Source organism: Eucalyptus grandis, chromosome 10, assembly GCF_016545825.1.
Source record: "Eucalyptus grandis isolate ANBG69807.140 chromosome 10, ASM1654582v1, whole genome shotgun sequence".
In the NCBI taxonomy this organism is placed as follows: Eukaryota; Viridiplantae; Streptophyta; class Magnoliopsida; order Myrtales; family Myrtaceae; genus Eucalyptus; species Eucalyptus grandis.
This window is the reverse complement of record NC_052621.1, coordinates 18,375,360-18,397,776: the sequence shown is the minus strand read 5'-3', so window position 1 is coordinate 18,397,776 and position 22,417 is coordinate 18,375,360. Positions and strand designations below refer to the sequence as shown.

Here is a 22,417-nt window from a genome sequence, read left to right as displayed (position 1 = left end):
AGCAGGCACCATCATAATTACGACACTAATTGACGATGAAGAAGCAGTTGAATTAACAGGTCATTGAATTGATCTTCAACCACCTCCTCCTTCCTTTAACCATGTGATGAGTCTATTTTACCAGAAACTAGAAAGAAAGCAGCTTCACCTTTTTCCCTTTTTTTTAAATGCCGAATCGCATTATTGTTTAGTTTGACTTCCATCCTGATTAGCAATTATGCCAACTCACAAATTGGCTCCATCTCAATCCTCATTTCTAATTCCACCATTTTTTTTAAACTTATCTTTTGAGGTATATTCACCCATATCTTTTTCTTTTCAATCTCGTATCAAAATCTCCATTGAATGGTAATCCACCGTACCATCATGCCGCTAATATATGATAATTGAATGAATGCCAAATGAATGTGATCTCTAGTAACCTCAAGGCATCACAGTAATTTGATGATGTTATATCTTGTACAAGAAAAACAAACACGCCTGTCGCTTAAACGACTCTTTGAGCGGTCTCGAGTCATGATAATCCGTGATATTCCGGTGGTTAGCACATAGCAATCCAAAGATGGTGGCGTGCGATGGCGGAAGGACGCGGGACGGTTCGATTCGGGGGACAGTTGGGAGGTGAACGAATGGCACTCGTCCTTTAGTTAATGACAGGCCCCGTCTTCTCTCCAACCGGACCTCAGGACAGAAAACCCTATTAAAAATCCCATGTCTTGTTCAACCTATGACACTTAGAACTCACACCAAGTCAACCCGACGTACAATTTTTCCTAGTCTCTTTTTTCTTGGACTATTTATCCAAACCCAGGCCATGTCACCCCTTCAACTCGCCTTTTATTTCCTCTCTCCAGCATCCGCATTCCCATTTCGTGGTGAAGCACGATGTCCGTTTCCTGGGCTCCTCCTTCATCCTCGTCTCTTGCTCTACGCTTGCTGTTTCCGCTGTTCTTGATCTTGATCAAGACTCCTCGTTCCCAGGGCGTGGATAACTACACGAGCTGCAGCGGCAGGTTCAGCTGCGGGGATGTTAAGGACGTCGGCTATCCTTTCTGGGGAGGTAACAGGGGGAGCTCTTGTGGGTATCCCGAGTTGGAGCTCAACTGCGAGAACGGAAGCAACACGACGATCGTGATAAAGGATGTGAAGTACCGCGTTCTGGGGGTGTATTTTTATCCTATTTTGATGCTGAGGATCGCGAGGGACGACTATATGCAGGGACTCTGTCCCACGAATTTCCTCAACACGACTCTCGACTCCTCGCTGTTCCAAATCGCCGAAGGCTTCACCAACTTCACTTTATTCTACGGTTGCCAATCGCTTTTCCCGGGCCTATTCTCGTGTCCTGTTCAGGGGGTATCGTACACAGCGGGCTATGTGTTGTCATGGTTGAGTGTTGGTTCGTCAGGGTTGAGTGTTGGCATCGGAGCGTGCTCAAAGAGCGTGGTAGTCCCGGTTTCTTCGTATTTTGGAGCAATTTGGGGAATAGCTCCTCCGGTTTGAGTGACTTGCTGCAGCATGGTTTTGAGGTTCAGCTGAAGGTGGATAGTGAAGCATGTGTTGACTGCACTCAATCGCGTGGAGTGTGTGGTTACGATCCCACCGCGAATCGGCCCACTTGCTATTGTCCTGACCAGTTCTTTGGTTCCAAAACCTGTGGTTCATCGACATCTGCTCCGACACCAGAGGCAACAACTGCTAAATCTACACAAGGTAGTTTATCTTAACTTTTCTTCATCACTTATTTCACTTTGCCGTGCAATTTGGGAGCGCGGAAATAGGATGGAAAGAAAAGGGTAGAGGAAAATATGGGGGAAACTAAATATGCCATTGTTTGGAAGAAGAAAGAAAATGGAGAGAAATAACGCGGAGAGAAAGTTTTCAATTGGATCCCACAAGAAACAATCTCAAACGAGGTCACTTTGAAGTACAGAATTTTTATTTTACTTGTAAATTTAGATGTTTCTATTCACTTCCATTCCTCCAATTTCCTCCCCATCCAAACAAGGTCAAGAGAAGATATGTTTTCTCTGCTTCCAATCCCAGTTTCTTCTTATTCCCCTCATCATCTTCTGCCCTTCCTTGCTCTTTTTTCCAAACATAGGGTTAGCAACCCTTTTGTACTTTTTGATCAGAGATTTGCTGGCCCTGGTAACTGCTTAGCTTCCATAAGTTCCCTTTGGACTAAAGCAAAGGTTGGTTGTTGGAAGACTCACCCACACTTGAGTGATTTTAATAAACATCACTTTCCCCATGACTTTAGTAATTGATATTTTATCTGCCAGCCACATCTAAAATGATGCTCTAATAGATATCCCTTAGAGTCTGCTAATCTAAGCTCAACAGAGAATTTTTTTTTTTTTCTCTTACTCAAGATATGGTATTGTTAGGAGGGATGGTGGAGAACATGGAGAAAGTTGGTAAAGGTTGATATCTCTGCACTTAGTCAAACCCATCTATCACATCCAGCCTTTTTAAAAAAGAACCTTGTAGGTTATGAGTCATGATACTGTGTAGATGACATCGAGTAATTCATTGAGTTTCCCTTGAATTCTGTCCAAGAAAGAATCAAATTTGGGGGAAGAACTTTTAAGTGTTGCTCTGTGGATGTGAGGGGAGGCAAATTGTGTCTTGACCTGATTAAATTTGGAGAGAGCATTTACCATCAGATGATATACTATCATGCTGAATCAATATTTATATGTTTGGTACATTGCTTCAGATGAGACTGGTTCTTTCTAATGATTATCACTGTTTTTCTCTTGAATAAACTTGAAAATCTAGGAAAAGTTGGATTTTGTGAGATGATTACCATAGAACCTTTGCAATTTATTTGGCTGGAGAGCTACTTAAAGACAGATACATGACTAATTGTTTTTTTTTCCCTTGTCCTGTCTGATCACTCTCAAGTTCAGGTGTCCTTTCTTATTCTCTAGAATGATTATCAGGACATGTTTAGGGCGACAAAGCCACTTAATTTCTTTTAAGAACAGAAGGATTTGGCACACTCCAGTTTAAAAATAATGTTCACCAATTGATGCCTTTATAACTTTTTGTATTCTACTTCAATGTTCAGCAATTGAAAAGTTCAGTTTGGTCAATTCAGTAAACAGTTTGTTCTCACAGGTGATTTTCAAACATAGGTTCTTGAGACTTGGAGGTAATGTTGTTATTAGAACACTTCATATTGGACTTATTTGCCTGATTCTGAAGTTACTGTTTTTTTATGGACTGTCGTCATGGATGTGGATATGAATTTGCCTTGAAAACTATTCCATTCTTAAATATTTAGATTAGGATTAGAGAACTCACATTTTACTTGTCTGTTTTCTTGCTCTTTTAGCAATTGTGATTCGATTATTAATTCTCAGTCTTATCTCTGACACAGGGAAGAAGGAGTCTAAATCACTCAGCATAGGTAATATACTCTCTGATCATGAGCGAATTAATGATGTCCAATAAGTGATGAAAAGTGAATGTTCATTCATATTGTGCAGGCCTTGGCATTGGCGGAGCTGGTTTTGTGGTGATTCTGTTAGGTTTCTTGTTCGTCTGTTTAGTGCGGAAAAAGAAAAAGAAAGCTGCTTTGAAGTTCAAACCAAAGATCTTCACAGTACTCCTTCAAGCAAAAACCTTCTCATGTCGAGTAATTTCACTAGAAGCATACCATCTTATCCTTCTTTTAAGTCCGACCTTGAGAAGGGAAGCACCTATTTTGGAGTTAAAGTCTTTGAGTACGTAGAACTTGAAGAGGCAACTAAAAATTTCGATCCTTCTCGAGAACTCGGAGATGGAGGTTTTGGGACAGTTTATTATGGTAGGGGGATGCACTGTTAGTCATTTAATGTAATGAACCATGGAAATTACTAGCCCGCTAATCAAAGTAGTAATGATTGTGTTGCAGGTGAGCTTCGTGATGGGCAAGTAGTTGCAGTCAAGCGCCTGTATGAGAACAATTTGAGACGTGTTGAGCAGTTCATGAATGAAGTAGACATCCTAACACGCCTGCAACACCAGAACCTAGTGAAGCTGTATGGATGCACCTCAAGACGGAGCCGGGAGCTGCTTCTTGTCTATGAATATATTCCAAATGGAACGGTGGCCGATCATCTCCATGGAAAGCAAGCGAGTTCTAATTTTCTTCCTTGGCGTGTTAGGTTGAATATAGCTGTTGAGACTGCAGATGCACTCACTTACCTTCATGCGTCTGATGTCATTCACCGTGATGTTAAGACTAATAACATTCTCCTAGAGAACGATTTCCGTGTAAAGGTGGCCGATTTTGGTCTTTCACGGTTATTCCCCACAGATGTCAGCCATGTATCTACTGCTCCACAAGGAACTCCTGGTTATGTGGATCCAGAGTATTATCAGTGCTACCAACTTACAGACAAGAGTGATGTATATAGTTTCGGTGTTGTCCTATGTGAACTCTTGTCATCAAGACCTGCAGTCGACACTAATAGGCATCGTCAAGACATTAATTTGGCCAACATGTCTGTCAACAGAATTCAAAATCGTACATTGCACGAACTGATCGATCCTTCTCTGGGGTTTGAAACAGATTATGCAGTTAGGAGGATGATAACCTTGGCGGCAGAGTTAGCTTTTCGGTGTTTGCAGGAGGAAAGGGATATGAGGCCGACTATGGAAGAAGTCTTGGACTCTCTGAAAAGAATTGGGACTGAGCAGATAAAAGAGCAGAAGGCCGAGGTTATGGACGAAGTTCTAGACACCTTGAGGGGATTTCAGTACAAGAATGCAACAGTGAAGAAAGCCGAGGTGATTGACATCAGGTCAGATGATGTTGGGCTTCTAAAGAATATGCCTCCCCTGTTTTCCCCGGACTCAGAGGTCTCGCCTATTTGGGGAAGCAGCTCAACCCCACCTAATTCCATTTAGCGATTAGATTTGCTAGTCTGTTTATTTCGTAAATCTTGAAGCAGGAAAAGTGATTTCATGTATGATGACCATAAGCTCTCTGGCCTTCTAGTCTGGTGGTGATTACGCAGGTGGACAGGAGCCACTAAGAGCAATGTACATACTAAAGGCGGCCCGCAGTACTTATCTGTTTTATGATATTTTCTGGTGAATACACTTGCTGTCTGTTCTCTCTCAAAAATGTTAAGAAAACCAGACTGTGCAGCGCATTTATCTTGAGTAATAATCATCCGGTATCACAGGAGGAATTCATTCGAAGATTGTCCAAAATGATGTCATTTTACAAGCTACTACTAATGTTAATGGATTTACCATGCTAGTATTTGGTGTTGCTGATGTATTAGGAAGAGTGTGATGGCGTGGTCTACATATGCAGAAGCCAAACGCATCCTCCTTTGTTCAGTTTTCCAGTTGTCAAAATTGTTTATGCATTTTAGACTGAAAAAGCAGAAGTAGCAGGAGAAAAAAACTACGTGGTTTCGTTTTGTATGTGAACTTCAGTTGATATTCATTGGCAGGGCACGCGTCTGGTCCCTCCCTCGAGGTATGGTAGCTGGGATTATAATTCGTCGTAAGCACGTTTATTTTTCCAGTTTAGTTGCAGCAAGCCAGTAAAGCCTACTGTCCACGAACAGCTCCAACTTGGTGGTTCCTGCTAATCCTATCAATCTGAAAAAATAAGAATTAGTCATCCGACATATAGTGCTTGCCAAATTGTGACTTGGTCGCAGGAAGTGACTCAGCTAAATCAGAATGTGGCAGCGGTAGAACATGATACATACGACCCGGCTTCTCGTGTTGCTTTCCTTAAAGATGTATCGATTATTCAGTGATTGACATTTTGTCCTCCGAGATCTCATCTAGGAAGGTAACTACAATGGAGAACTTGCATCATTTTGCAAGGGAAACGATTGCCGATTTTCGTAGAGCAAGTTTTCCTTAGATTCCCATAAGAAGTTATGGGGGTTTATCAAATAACTGATACACACATTCAGTGTACGTAACATTGTTAAATTTGTATTCCCTGAATTGACTTTTTTCTGACCTATTCATGTTCTTTCAGTCGATTCACGGCAACGATTCCCTTCAGGTCAGACAAAGCATAGGGAATTTTTAAATTTGATGGTCTTAGAGTTGTCCGCTATTTCTCTAATATGATCAATAGGATGGATAATTTTTGCACCCAAAAAAAAAAAAAAAAAAAACATGACTTCTGATGCATGCACTATATCACGGATCAATTATTTTAAATTTTCATTAACCATATATTAATTTATTTTTATTTTTTGAATTCCACGTTTGCCTTTCTTGCTTTAGAGCCAACCAATGTGGAAGATACACTGACCGCCCCATATACTTTGCCCAAAATTTAAGAGTTTAATTAAGGTATCACCCACGAATTATAATCATTTAAAATTTGTAATTTGTTAAATGAACTACTTTGAACTTATAAAATCATATATTTGTAAATTTTCTGACATATTTAGATATATATTTCGACACTCCCAGAATTATGCATGTCAAACATTTGAATCACACTTATACTACAATTAAATAAATCCAATTTCCACTTCGACCTCAATTTTCTCCAAAACGAAAATTCCATGAAAAAAAAAAACATGGACAGTTTTAAATATCTTTTCACCACACATAATTATAAACGGACCACTGATCCAAAATGAAAAATAAAAAATAAAAGAATTACAGATAAACAGAATCGCATTTTACGATAATCAAGATAATTGGCAAGTAATCATTAGATTTCTTATTGTTTAAATTTACATTCACAAAAATTGCTGAGTATCCTACAAATCTCTCATCTCTCGTTTAATAGACAATTAAATCGCATTTAAAAAATTGATCAAAATCTATATATACCATGTAAGTGGCCTCTGTCCATTGGCTTTCGTGCGAAAGATGTCTGGCAATCAGAGAGTATCGACTAAACATTGATTAACTGGCGGTTAGCCCGTGGGCCGTCGGGCGTCCAGTCTCGAATCGATTTGTCTGAACAAAGCATTTCGGACCCACCTTAGCTTCTCACCTTTGGTGCTTCATTTGGATATCTCCGAATGCAACTCAAAATGAGAAAATGGTCTAAAATGTCTTAAATCTATGATACGATGGCTAATTAAATTTCAATTTTTTCGATTTCAATAATTTTTTAATATTATCCTTCCAATCAATTTTGATCAATGCTAATTGACAATCCATGATATGCTAACTTTTCAACTTGACATCAATAATTTTTTATAATTTTTTATAATTTTTAAAATTTTCTTTCCCTTACTTTTCTTTTTTTCCTATTTTTTCCTTTTTGCCTATGGACAATCTCAGCGATATTATTAATTTCCTTAAAAATGGTTTTCTGAAAAACATTTTCTAGAAAGGACACATTTTTCGTGAAAAGAACGCAGCCTTAAAAAAGTCTGTTCACATCACAACATAAGATATCCAGCAAAGGTTTTGGAGGGCACAATAGGCAATTTGAGGGGAGTTCCTTCTTTCATTGGGCTTTGGCTACCCAATCCGTGAGACTATTTTCATCTCGGGGACATCAGGCTAGGTTCACAAAGTTCAGTTGGGTCAGATTTGCTTTGTAGTCATCAATCCAGGCCCGTAGAACTCATGGGTTCCGCTCTTCTTCCATAACGCAGTTAACTAGCGAAGTACAATCTGATTGTACTTGAATTTGAACTCCACAGAACTCTTCACATTTGCTTCTCTCTTCGATAAATCGTAGACCAATGACCAAAGCTAAGGTTTCAGCCGCTTCGACTGATCCAGCCAAGATAGAAATTGCGAAACCATCCACCAAGACTCCTCTGCAGTCTCGAATCACCCCTGCTACGGCTGCTTCCGACGAGTTCTCCGATTTGGAGCAATCGACGTTAATTACCAAAGACCCTCCCTCTGATGGCTGCCATGAAGAAGATAAGCTTTTCCTGTTCCTAATTGCACTTTTCGGCCTTGGATTCCATCTCAGGAAAACTGGCTTGCTTTGTAATTGCAAGATTCAACGTTCTGCTCGAGTTCAGCTAGCGAGAGCTAAGAACAAACCCATTTCGTGCCCTCCAAATTAACCACCGGATGCTTGCAATTACCTCATGCGAGACCTGGCGTGTATTAGCCTCAAAGCATTTCAATAACCATTTGTCCAGTCGAGTGATGGGTATGTCTAAAGATTGTAACTTGATTTTTTTCGTCTGCCCGTATCAAAGCTGTCCAAGGACAAAGCAAGAGCGTGTGCTCAATAGTCTCCCGCACATGGTGGCATAATGGGCACAAGGGGTCTGGTAAGATCTTCCTTTTATAGAGGTTTTCTCAGGCCGATAGGGCATTTCGGCTAGGGGTGCAAGGTTACCGAGAACCATCCAACCCACCCAGAACTAGACCGAACTGGCCCAGAACCTGTGGTTTCTAAGGGAAACGGTCTAGTTCCCGATTCTAATTTATTGAAACTAGTGAGTACCAGTCCGGTTTCCAATTCCAAGTGAGGAACTGTCCACTCACTCATCCAAACCGGATTTGTAATATTGTGCATTTGCATTTTTGGTATTTTATCACAAAGAGTATACCATTTTGCATTAAATTCGATGGTGATAATGTCAAATATCGGAATTGAGATTGGCACAAGATAATGATTGACCGAGGATCGATAGAAATTCGGTGATGGACAACCTTGCACAAGCAGACTGGAGATTTGATTGCATTCGATAATCTACATAAGTTGGAAAAAGTGCAACAAATATAGTCAAATAATATATGAATAAAGAGAATTTTGAGGAAAGAATTGTGAATGGGTAGTGAGATATTTGAATGAAGAGAATTTCAATGGATGGATTTGGGAACAATTTTGATGGGAAAGACCGGTGGCAAGCGTTAATCGGTCGACACCAAAAAAGGAAACGAAAGAATTTTTCTTGCCAACTTGCAAGGACAAAATCGCAATTGATGCAACAATGGAAGGGGGATTTTGATGGACAAAAATCAAGATGGAAAGTACGCATCGAACGGTAAAGGACGTCGGTGTTGTCGGATTTGCGTCGTTGAGATTAGGTACGTCAGGAGGGACTAGGCTAATGCCACCAAAGCCACAGTAACATTGGAAAACCTGCACAGTGTTAATTAATGATAACAAGTCTAATAATGCTGATGGAGGTCCACCGCTGACTGTCACGGTGGAGCACTAAAGGTCATTGGGTTTGCCGTAGATGACTCAGCCAAGGCAGGGATGTTGTGCAAAGTTTGGTAGGACTAGTTTCATAGATCTATTTGGAAATCAGACTAGACTGATAGTCAAATTCTTTGATGGATCCACAGAATCAACTAGAGGTTCCCTGTTTCAATTTTTCGGAACTAGTCTTTAACAGGTGGGTTTTATTTCAGGGTAAAAACCGCTCACTCGGACCATACTCACATCTACTTTCGGCAAACTCTCCATAGGAAGATGAGAATTTTAAGATAAATATTTAGTTTCCATAGCCGTGTCCAAAAGGATCTTCAGGCTTGGAAGGAGGTAGAGGCTGAAGTTGGTTGTTGTTTTTTGTTGGATGGATATAGTTTATTCTAGACGCTCTTGACTGTGTAATGCCTGGTTTTCTTCCCTGTCCAGACCAAATGGTCTTCCTCAGAGTTTCTGCTGAGAGGAATTGCTAGGATTTCATTAGCCACAGTCCCATCAAACATCTTCCGCAACGCATGCTCACTTCAAGTTCTATCCTCTTGGTTAGTGAGTTCCTCCACCCATTGGGGCTCTTCAATATTTGCCGGTCCACCAATAATTCCCCTTTCTAGCCACCTATCCTCTCTTATGTTGATCTTTTTTCCTTAACCCACAGCCCATCTAATGTCTCCATAAATTGAGTCCCTACCAATAAGCATACTTTGCCATCACCAAGAGGGTCTTGAACCCTTTTGTGCCTTCCAAAATTCTTCTTCGAGAAAATGTATTCCTTTGAACAAACAGCTCCAAAGAGCTATCGGGGACTTAGAAAGTCTCCAAGCCTATTTGCCTAATATTGCCTTATTAAAAAGAGATTAAGTCTCAAAATCCCAATCCACCACTATCCTTCCTCATTTTAAGAGCTTCTCAATTCTTCCAATTAATCCCAACCTTTGTTTCATCTTGCTTCCATCAGAAGGTGGCATTTCTTTGTTCAATCGCTCTACATATTGAGAGTGAGATTTTAAAGATAGACATCGCATATTGAGGCAAGGCTTGCACTAGAATCTTGACCAATATTTCTTTTCCAGCTTTTGATATTAACTTCTCTTTCCAACCCTCTAGTTTCATGTTCACCCTTGCTAAGATCCAAGCAAACATTTGCTTCTTCGATTGCCCCAGTTGGAAGGTATTACTAGTTACTTGCCTGTTTTGTCGATTATCGAGACTCTAAGTTCTAAGGCCATATATCTTTTCAAGTCTTTTTGGGTGTGGCAATCAACATGATTCTCCCTAATCTCCCTTTATTCGGGAAAATTATCCAATCAATCATAAACATATTATACAAATACCAATTCAATAATAAAACTTTTCAATTTTATCAATTCAGTTATACAAAACTTTTGCATGGAATTCCAATATAATCATTCCGATCAATTTTCACCAGAAATTATTAACAGACGGTCTAGTCATCACCGGCTGTCTTGCATGACACGCGCTTACATTAGTGATTTTCAATAAAAACTGGTCAAAAGAATTATATTAGAATTTCGTGCAAAGATTTAAAACTAAATTGGCAAAATTAAATTTTTTTTAATTGACATTCATACAATAGGTTTAGGATTAATTGAACAATTCCTCCCCATCCATTCTCATCGAGATCTTGCCACAATGGCTCACTCTCTAGTAAAAAAATGTCATATTTCTTGAAATTACAACTTACCGTTCTTATTTTATATTTGGGTGTAATTTAGAGTTTGCTTAATTGCATTTTGATGGGGGTTCGGAGGGAAAGGTTGGTGCTCCTCATTTTTGGGGAGAAGAAGTTTTGCTTGCCAGGACATCATAGCGGGTTTTTTTTTTTTTTTTTTTTTTTCAAATTTAGAAGATTTAGATAAGCAAACTAAGATATTAAGAATTCAATTGATTGAAGTAAAACATTAATGACCCAATTGGCCGATGAATAAAATGCTTAATTGACCAAGCTAGAATATTAAAGACTCAGTTGACGAACAACCAAAATGGTTAAGGAACGATTCTATTCTTGTCCAATGAATCTACCGTTATGACTTCTTCTTTTTTTTTCCCTTTGCGTAATGTAAGCATCGTGTTAGGCTCCAATGTGGCAATTTTTTTTTGTCGAAAGTGAATATTCATTCATATCTCAAGATGATATATGAGAAATTTCAAATAAAGTATATCCCAAATAACAAACTAGAACAATAAAGCACAATTTGCTATTAGAAGCTCCCTCTCATCTCATAACAACATGTTTGTCTTAACATCAAAACAAAACAAACGGTAGTCAATCAGCGAATCTCACATCATCATCATCGGTGAATTTCATTGGCATCCTGGCTTACCTCATGGGTAATGTATACCTAGGCTAAGTATTCTCAACACCATCATCATATGAAAACACCAAAAACAAGTTGAATATACTTCCAGATCTAGATCGAGAGAGGTTGGACGAGTATGGAAAGACCTCTAAGGAACTCATAAATCTAAATCGGGAGAGAAGAGTTCCCAAATTTGAATCTAGATTGGGAGATGAGAGATTCCAAAGCTCGGTTAAGTAATATAAATGCTTCTGTCATGAACTCATTGCGTTCCTCTTCAATCCCATCAGACTTCTTGGTTTGGAGGATCTAAAGCAGCATGTTGATCCCTAATAATAGAAGCCATAAATACGCCAAGCGAGCAAAGAAGAAAACACCCATAAAAAAAAATTTAAAAAATTTTAAAAAAAGAAAAAGAAAAAGGAAGAAGAAGAATATGTGAACAACAAAATTCTCCTAGATTGGACCAGGAGAGAAAATCCCAAATCAAGTTGAGAAGATGGAGCCTCCCTCGACTAAAAGTCATGTCTCGGTCAAGGGAGGGTCGAGGGAGGTTGGAGTGGAAGAAAAAGCATAACCAAAGAGAGGTGGCTGAAAAGAGAGAGTGTTCAAAAGAGTATCTTGTCAACTTTATGTTGACATTATGGACAAGGCCTATTTCTTGCAATTTCTTCCTTTTAGTTTCAATATTCGCTCGGAGGGAAATAAAAAGATCTCTTAAAACTATAAAAAAACCTCGTGCATGGTTTTACATATGGATAATCATGTACTTTGGAATAAGCACATATGCATACCTTCCAAATGATCCGTGTTAAATGACAATCAAATCGCATAAGTCTCGAAATTAAGAAAATATTAAAAACAAAAATAGACCCATACCACTGTGTTTTTAGCTAAATTTATTGAGATATAATCATAATGCGATCACAGACATGCCAAAAATAAAATAGCGCATCACTTCAAACGAAAACACGGGATCGAGATTTGGACCATCTCCGCGGTACCATCAACATCAAAACCAGCTCAAAGAACTGTCATTCCCTGCGGAACCCTGGGAAAGCATCAGGACAAGTGAGAAGATAACAAGCATCTAACGCCCAAAAAACAGATTTTGGGTTTCTTCCTTCGCAGGATAGGAAGGCATCAAAGGAATCGAAGTTAACCCCATTCTCCAATTGTGTCTTTCCGTCACGGGCTGCGCATCGCATTCGTGCAGTCCCCATCGCAGCAAGCATCTTCTCCTCCCCCGCGGGCCCAAAAACAAAAAAAAAAAAAAAAAAAAAAAGAGGAAGGACATAAATTCCCAAAATTCCGACGGCCCGCCACGTGTCAATAAGGAGCGCGTGTGCGGAGGAAACCGCTAAAGCCGTCCTTCGCTCGGCCCATTCCTTTATCGCCTTCGCTTTCCTCCTCCTCCTCCTCCTTCCGACTCCTCTCTCGCCGTCCGTCCGGCACTGTGCTGCCGGAGAAGGAGCCATCGTCGGAGTGATTGGGGATGAAATTGGGTTGCTCTCTTCAATCGGATCTTGCCCATCTCCGTTGAACGGGTCGATTCGAGCCGGGTTTCGGTCTTTTCTGCTTCTGGAGCGAAGGAGAGATGACGACCCTGCAGAAATTCAAGCTGCTGGCGACGCAGTGCGCCGTCGTGGGAGCCCCTCCCGCAGCCCCACCACCAGCCCCGTCGTCCACCTCCGCCGCCGCAAGACCCTCCGCATGCTCCTCAACCGGGCGGATCGCCGCCGGCTCCCCCGCCGCGAGGGCTCCCCGGAGCGGGACCTCCCCCGCCAGAGCCCCCCGCAGAACCCCGGCAGGTTCCGGGCCCGGCACAAGCTGCGGGACCTGTTCGTGTCGTCCCCGCCGCCGCCCCCGCCGCTCGACGGCGCCGCCCGGTCGGAGAGGAGGCTCGACGCGCGCGAGCGGCTGCTGGCCGATGCGGCGGGGACCGAGACGATGGGCGGCGGCGCCGGCGGGGGGTTCGCGGCCCGGCGCGGCGGGGGCGGCTCGATCAGGCCGCTGTCGGCTGCCTTCCGGTACAGATTGCTCAGGAGACCATGGCGGCCGGTACTGGTAGCGATTCCGGAGTAGCAATGTGATGTGAAATTCAAAAAATTTTCTCTTCGATAAATAATATTAAATTTTATTTCTTGAAGCATGTTTTCGTTCATAGTTTCCATCTCTTCTTCCTCCTTTTTCTTCCATGTACCTCCGCACCACCGTGTGTACATTAGATTAGAAGAGAAGCTTAGGGCAACGCTGGGGCGCGGCGCCACGGGGGAGCCGCGAGGGCGGTCGAGACGTCGAAAGGGGGGCGTGACGTTCACGGCCGCGGGTCGCGCGTGGCGGTGGCGGCGCCACCGAGACGGGAAAAGACGCGATCAGCGCATTGAATTTTCCTAACGCGGGGGGAGCAGAATTAGCGATGGGGCTTTTTTAGTCAACTGCGAGACTGTTGTGGTTAGTTTTGAGTGGGTGGGACAGGGACAGTGCTGGGTCTTTGGAGGAGGAGCCATTAGATCGCGAAGACAAAAAAAAGGGTGTCCGAAGACAGGGACGGGATGAGGATGATGATGATTGATGATGATGATGATGATGATGATGGCCTCCGCTCCTTAAATAAACAAATGTTCGACGAAATGACTGCTGTCGCCCTCTTGCGGCCTCCATGCGCGCCCGCGCTTTGATGGGTTTCGTTTGATTGAAATTGAAACTTCTTGGCTGCTTTCTGTATCTCCAATGGCTTGTGTGGAATGATGTGGGTTTTGCCTTGGCGCCCGGGACGAGCTCTGTTGTAGGAGGGCGAGGGGATTTGCAGAATTCGGGGAGGTGAATCGTGCTGGTTGAGTTTTGTCCTTCTGGTTCGCGGCTTAGTCTGAGATGTCTGTGAATTATGGTCGAATGTTTCTTGATGGACCGGCCAGGTCTTGTCACCGGGGTCGAATTGACGCGAGAGGAGCGGTGACGAATGGTGGGCAGACGAGCTTGTGCCATTTGAATCGGTGCAGAGGGAAGGAGAGATGAAGGGCCGCATGAGAAAGATCGAGTGTGCTGTAGTGTGCTCCTGCGCCATGATCCGGTCGTCCCAGGCATGATTAGTCGTGAAGCAAAGCGGGCATCATGGCCCTGCATATGTGGCGATTTTAGGCAATGATTCTTGATTCAAGGCATGGACTGCGGATGGTAATCATGCTTCCTTGAGGCTTTGAGTTGGGGCTACTGGGTTCGTTGGAATGATTATCGCATGAGTGGTGCAAAATTTCAGTTTCGGTGCATGCTTCTTGTACCAATACCAAACATGTGAGAGGCTCCTCTCTCGGCCGATTCAGGGCGGAGAAGTGCGGTGGAGGAGAGGACTGACTGGGGAGAAAGCCCATCGGTCGTGCCGGGTCGAGAACTGAGATTTAGGCCGCATGCAGATGTGGATTTTCCGGTTTCCTCTCTGTCCTCTTTCTTCGCAATTGCAAGGTTTGAGAGATGACACAAACTTGACCGTTGGTGCATTATTACTTGAAGGAACGCCCGCGAGGATGCTTATATAATCCGAGTGTTTCCAAGTTCCTTTTGATCCATTTGCAAAAGGGTCGATGGACATATCAGGGTGTGTTTGTTCGAGCGAAAGAATTCTTCTATGAATTAGATTTCCGAACTTTCAAGCGTTTGGTTTGCCAATAATAGTTGGTTGACGGAAAATTATTTATGATGAAAGAAAATATGCATATTTAACTTTTAGAAAAATGAATTCTTTAACATGAACATGGAAATGATAACTTTTGAAACATAATTATGTAAAAAGAATTTTATTTTACCGTGAAGTTATCTTCCAAACAAACACAACCTTGGATATTGGAAAAAATCTTCCAATTTAGCCTAGTAGTCTAGTCCATTCTAGCTCTCGTTGGTTACTTGGCTTCGAGATTGTGATTACAGAATAGGCTTATGTTTAAAGATTTCAAGTGGTTGAATCGAGTATGAATTGATGGGAAATAAATTTAATCCATATCGATACATTTTCATCATATATATATATATAAGTTTAATAATGCATATCCAACCCGACTTATATGTAGCTCATTCAACTCAAAAAATTCATGTTTTTTTTTTTTTTTTGGTGGGAATAATTCATATTTTAGAGGCATTTTAAACCTATTCTTTTTCCTTTTTATAATTTTGCCATTCCGAGGAATACGAGCCCCACTTACTTTTACACTTGCGCTCAAACTCTCACTATATTATGGGGCCACGTGGACACACATATCAAGGAAAGCAACGGTTTCTTTGCGTGTGGAACACAGATCTTTTCTATTATGAGTTTGATTTCCTCATCCACTTGACACCCAAAGCTGGAGACCAACAGAAAAAAAAAAAAATGATTTACTCCTGCACTTATTATACGAATATAACAAAATCATAAACTTTCAATTTATCATTATAATCATAAACTTTTACACCGAATTTTGATAATAGTCCTTCCGGTGAAATTTGAATGTAATCTTTATAATCAATTTTCGCTTAAAATCATTTCGTACGAATGCCAAAAATAACCGAATCATCAATATCAATAATTTTAAATGAAAATTAATCAGAATGATCACATTATAATTTTGCGTAAAGATTTATGACTAAATTGGTAAATTTATAAAATTTATAACTAAAGTGGCGTTTGTAAGTTTTTCAGGGAAAAAGAAAGCATAGAGAACGAAACCAGAAGAACAGCCACTCAGGTTTTGTTTTTTATTGTCAAATTCCATTTATTTTTTTCTCTTCCATCTCAACACCAAAAGCTAGACATGAAAAAAAAAAAATTAGAAAAAAGGGAATCAAAAGAACGACAGTCCCTCGAATCGGTTGTGTATGTGTATGGATTTGAGAAATGATTTTGGCAAGTAAGAGCAAGAGGAATTATTGCTCTCTTCCCTCTGATTTTGGCTTTAGTTCTTGGTTGCTTCTTTGTGTTCAGCGGAGACAGAAATCCGGTAGAAAGGTGGCCAGGATCGCATCGCCCTCGCCATTGCCGCCTACGCCATCGGCGGAAGAGGGTTGCCCCAGCCATACCGCACAAGTGAGGCCTCGACTCTTCAGCCAATATGTATAGGATCACACGAACTAGATCTGGGATGTTCACTCTCTTCTTGTCGGCGATGATGTGAGGTAAATCTGCTTGCGCAACCATCACCAACGTCACCATTGACTTTGACCGGCAAAGTTTGTCATTTCAGTCTTCGCCTATCGCGTTTTTATGCTCTTTTTTTTTCTTAAATGAATTTTCAGACTTCAAAACCTCTAGAAGTGGTATTATGCTGACCACTGCAATTGGCCATGTGGTCTTCTCAACTACAGCGTCTATCGAAGGGTGTGAGAGCGAGATGCCCTTAGCATGGCTTTTTGCTTAACTGAGTTTAAAGCGGATTCTTTCCGAACCCACTAGAACCCATCTTTAATAAAATTTAGCTTTATTAGACCCATTTCATGTTATCTTTTAAATTCTAGGTCAATTCATATATCACCCAACTTACTAAATATGAGTCCAAATATGAACTTGTCATCCATTTTGCCCATCTGGGTAATGGGCTTATGTTTGGGAGGTCAAGCCCACTCGATGGCGTCTCTCAACCTCAAGGCTCTAGGATTGATGAAGTAAGAGTAGTCATAGCATACCGGTAGTGTAAAAAGAATTTTATACAAGTGACTTCATAAATTATACATCTCAAAAAGTTAATAGTTATAATTCTCGTATCAAAAGTAAATAAAGTTACTTGTGCAAAATATCCTACACAATGACAATGAATACCCTATTGGAACACTACATGTGTTATAACTTTTTGTACGATACTCATTTTAGTGTCAAAATTTTTCAAGTGATCATTTGAGTGGTCATATTGGTGAAAAATCATTTATTTGAGTTTTGGGGAAATTACCAAAAAAGTCATAAACATATTATATTTTGTGTCAATTCAATTTTAAACTTTTCAATTTTACTAATTAAATTATAAACATTTTCATATTTTATCAATCGAGTCTATCCGATTAATTTTGGTTGAAAATCGCTGATATGAACGTTGGTTATCTCACATGACACAACCAGCATTGAGGTGCACATCTTTAATTTTTTTTTTTATTATTTTCTTTGCTTTTTCTTTAATTTCATTTTTTTTTTAATTAAGGTCAGTGCCAGCCATTAGACAAGGGCTTGTGGGCCCTTGCTATGGCCAACAAGGGTTCGGCAACCTTCGGCTAATGCCCTCACCGGCTTAAGCAAGGGCATGGTGATACCCTCGCTAGATCTAAGCCAAGTGTTGCAACCCTCACCCCAATTTGGTTAGGGCATCTCCAATGAGAGTCTATTGGTGATCCTTACCGGTCTTCAATTAAAAAAAAAAAAAGTAAAGAAAAGAAAAACAAAAATAAATAAAAAAATGATTAAAATATTATTTAAAAAAAATGCCACATAAGACTGTCAACGTTCATATCGGCAACTTCCATTTAAATTGACCAAATGGACTCCATTGACAAAACATGAAAAAGTTTAGAACTCAATTGTTGTTTATAGTTCTAATTATATTTTATAACTAAATTAAATGTAATAAATTTATGATTTTTTTTTTTAATAATTTCCCCATTGACTCTTTATTCTAGCCATTCGTCCTATCGTAGTTTAGTAAACTAATCTTTTACTTCAATGTGGCTTTTTAAAACGAAATAGAAACCCAAAGTGGAAAATTCTTCATTCGACGTGGCATAAGTAACCAAAACGACAATGTTTGATATAGAGTTGGGGGAAACTTTCTCTCTCTCATAATATATTGAGCATCTACATTCATTTCTTCAATCTTTTATCATTTCAACGGCTTTGATTTTTCCTGCGTGGGATAAGTTTCAAGAAGGGAAGGTGAAGACTGAACAAGACAGAGTCCGAGTGGAGCAACACAAGACGAGTCTTTGTTGCAAAAGCTGAAGTTGTTGGATTTTAAGGATTTAATAACGACCATATGAATTGCAACAGTCGATGCGAACACATTTCGAAAGAAGAAAGTGGTGATGCAGGTCGGCTATGTGGGTACCACTTACAAGGTAAAAGCTTGAAAGTGCTTAAGTAATGCCAACTATGCTCCTTGCTGATGATGGTTTCTATGTCACGAAGTTCAGGGCCGAGTCTACAATGACGCTGCATTAACTTTCGTCTTGGCTTTGTTGACAAAATCGTGAACTGTTTCTGCTCTTCATTGGTAATTTGATTAGGTGGATTTGCCCCAGTATAAGAATTTGGGGTTATGGATTCCCCCAAAATGTTAAGAGTATTGCCCCCAATTCATTAATTTGCGGGGAAAGGATCTAAATAACAAATGTTTAGAAGCTCACTTGCTAGCTTCATCTTGCCGACCTAAATAGCAACGACATCGACACACAACATAACATTACACATCGACATGTCATTTCTAAAAAAATATAGAATTCCAATAGGTTATAGATTAAATATATATTTTTATATATACTTGATAAATTATTATCTTTATGATTAAATCAATCAAATTAATTTGATTCAAATTAACAAATAAATACATGATAAAAGAGTAGCCTATAATAAATTTACACTAAAAACATTAATCCATCATTTATTAATATCATTCATTATTTCAAATTGACAAATTCAATCACATTCCATTCCAACAATCCATAAAACTTGGAAGTGAGTCATGTGAAGTGAGAGCCATAAGAGAAAAAAAGACTAGGTTTTTCTTCTTTCCTACTTTTTTTTTTTTTTTTTTTTTTTTTGCATATTTATATTTTGACCATTCATTCATTAAAAAATTTTAAAATTGACCCCATAAGTGTCGAATTCTAGACTTGCGTGTTAGAGCCTGTCGAGAGAGTGAATCACATGTCGGATTCTTCAACACCTATTAACCATATGTCGGTATATGTCGGACACGTATTAGAATATTGAACACAACATGAAGACTTCCGAAAAGTGTTGATACTTATTATTTGTCGACTAGTCACATCAGACATTATATAATAAATTGATGACGCATTAGATTTTCCAACCGCTCAAATAGCTAAGTGATTGATCTTTTACCTAATTGAAGTAAGTGTTGCATGAAAATCATTATACTTCTAATGTCATTTTCCCCATTTTTTTCCATTAAATAAATGGTTAATACCACGAGAAATCCTAAACCGATAAACTTGTAACCACTACCAAAAACCTTAAACTTGTATACATATAATAAATTTATTTTTCATTAGTTTATGTTAAATTTTATTGTTAAATTATTTAGTTGGATAATACGTGATAGTTAACACGAAATTTAAAACCCTATATTTGTAAGAGATGTACCGATTTGTGATTTTCATGATATTAATATAACTTAACGAAAACTATATCAGTTTTGGTGGTGGATAAAAAATAAATTTGAGATAAATTTGTATAAGAGATTTTTTATAATTAAAAAATTAATTTGAAGTAAATTTATTACGAATATACTTATCAAGAATTTTCCGTTGTATTAAACCTTAAATATACCCTTATCCCTCCACTCGACCAAGAGAATCCAAACCGGCTGGCACACTCGCCCCTTGTATCGATCATCCCAACAATTTCCAATTTAGATGCAAAGTGGGACCAAATCCCACTAACCCAATTGACCAAGAGGAGACTCTGGCCCCTCTCTCTTGATGGGATTGGGGGGAATGTTTGTCCTCTTCTTTAAGTAATCCTTTTCTCTTTCAAGATAAGAAGAGACTTTTGATTTTTCCTTTTTGGCTTTTGGAAAAAGGAGAAGATACTTCTCAATTATGGAGGACTCAGTGTGCTTCTCTCTCTTCTCTCTCTCCTTCTTTCTTTCTTTTTTTCTTGTGTTTTTTATTCCCCTTATGGGACCCCCACCCTGATTCTGGACTCCAATGATTCTAACTCCCATGTGGACTGCACACTGCACTTTGGTGCGTTGGTGTCCGGAATGTATGGCCATGACACCTGCAAAATGTTGTGCTCTTGTCATTGTCACCGCCCTCCCTCCGCGTTATTGCTACGTGTGGAGAATCTATCCATCAGTGGATGGCATTAGAACCCTTTTATTTTATCTTGGCCATAATTGTTGTAAACATATATGTATGTGTATACATAAATTTAAGTAATTCTAAATTGTATGAATTTCACGATCAAAACTTATCCCAAGACATTAAATCAGACTATAGGAGGGTTTGCTTCTCTATAAATTTTAAATTCAAATCTTGTCGAGTCAGATTGATGGAGGAAAAAGCATCCTTAAGATCGCATGGAGATATAGGCTAGTTGGAGTGAGCAAAGACTAATCGAGACACCACTTGATTACTACACAATAACCAGAAAAAATAATGTGAACTTCTAATAGTACAGTAATATAAATATAAATTCATCACCGTAACAATACTTTAAAAAATTTCTAAAATTCTTTCCCAATAATTTTCTTTACTTATTCTACCAGTACTTATTAGAGCTTAAGTCATATTAGCACTACAACGTATCAAGAACCATCGCTATATAAAACTTTTATAACATGACATGAATCACTATAATATATTCTTCTACCCTTTTTTCTAATAAGCAATATATAGAGAAATCAACCTAGAAAAAAGGGGAGTGACGAGAGTTTATCGGAAGATATACCATCTGAAGATTCACAAAGCGAAACACAAAGATCCAAAACACGGCAAAATGAAAAGGATTCAACCCAGGATTGTGGAACTAGACTTGTATTTCACTTAACCATCTCACTTCCCTTTGATCCAAGTTCTCATTCCTCGAGCGTCACCGTGCGCGCAATCTTAGCAAATTCGCTCACTCTCGCCCTCGCGCAAGCAATATTATCTTTTCAATTCGTTCCTCATCTCAAGCATTATCATGCGCGCGCTCGCACAATCACTATTATCTTTTAAAAAATTCGAACCCGAAATTGTAGAAACAAGACCAATTTGACCCCGGCGTAAGTCCAATCTTTCCGTGGAAGCCTTCTCTTTTTCCAAAGTTCGTGAGGCTTTCATATTGAGACAAGAGAAAGTGGATACTTACGCATCTTTTTCCTCTTCCACGGTCCTTGCTCTTCTTTATATAAAGCGGACGTTTAACTACCAAAAAGCACTTCCTGACAGTCACGTCTCTTTTATCCTTCGTTTTCCCAAGGAACGACGAGTCTCCGTTATCGAAGACCGAGCGCTCGGTGGCGGGGGACATCACGGGCGGTCCTTTCTCTTCCTTTCCAATTGGCCAGCAGACGCCAAGATCGATTTGTAAAGTAATTCTCCTAATTGCTCACATGACTCATGAATCAACCCGTTGTTTCTGTCTCCAATTTTTGAGACTGGAGATTAACCCTGTTAGGCTTGGTATCAAGATTGGATTGACCCTACCAATCCAATCCAATTCTAAGATTAACCCAAAACCAACGGATTCTTTTCTCTTTTTTATTTTATTATTTAAAAGGACAAACGTGCTCTTAAAACTATATATTCAGTGATAATGCAATAATGAATAACCAAACTATAAATATTAGTACAAATCATATAGAAATATAACATAAGGTGACGACAACAATTTCCACTTGCCAAAAGTAACAATAAATTGAAAACGGACGTGTGAAATAAAAAATACGTAATGTAGAACATAAATTATACATATATATACACAAAGTTGATTCTGGTTAGATGGGCTTACAAATATGACAAAAAAGGAGGAATCGCTAAGCACTTTAAGTTATATACTAAAATTTGGAAAATATGTCTACAATGTTGAGTCTTGAAATCAAGAACCAACCTCATATAGTGAAAGTTCCAGTGACTCGAGAATTAGGGACAGGCCCATTCCTCTTGTGAATTAGATCAAGATTGGCTGAATTAGACTGGTCTAAGGTCCTAATCGTTAATCTTGGACCAATGCTCATCCTTAACGTACCCAATTCGTTGAAAATGCGTTATCCTTTTCAGCTAATGCACATTGATG

The 22,417-nt window shown here is 39.6% G+C and overlaps 2 protein-coding genes across 2 annotated transcripts; both read left to right on the top strand.

Annotated features, from left to right (window-relative positions):
* The first annotated feature begins 701 nt into the window (after positions 1 to 701).
* LOC104422117 (LEAF RUST 10 DISEASE-RESISTANCE LOCUS RECEPTOR-LIKE PROTEIN KINASE-like 1.3) lies at positions 702 to 5,430 on the top strand. The gene is given in 5 exon segments (XM_010034348.3): positions 702 to 1,713; positions 3,389 to 3,418; positions 3,498 to 3,586; positions 3,589 to 3,817; positions 3,905 to 5,430. Coding segments are annotated over 5 exon segments (1,674 nt in total). The 5' UTR covers positions 702 to 1,385; the 3' UTR covers positions 4,903 to 5,430.
* Positions 5,431 to 12,915: 7,485 nt separating this feature from the next.
* LOC104422116 lies at positions 12,916 to 13,611 on the top strand. The gene is given in 2 exon segments (XM_039303392.1): positions 12,916 to 13,099; positions 13,102 to 13,611. Coding segments are annotated over 2 exon segments (486 nt in total). The 5' UTR covers positions 12,916 to 13,042; the 3' UTR covers positions 13,531 to 13,611.
* The last annotated feature ends 8,806 nt before the right edge of the window (positions 13,612 to 22,417 follow it).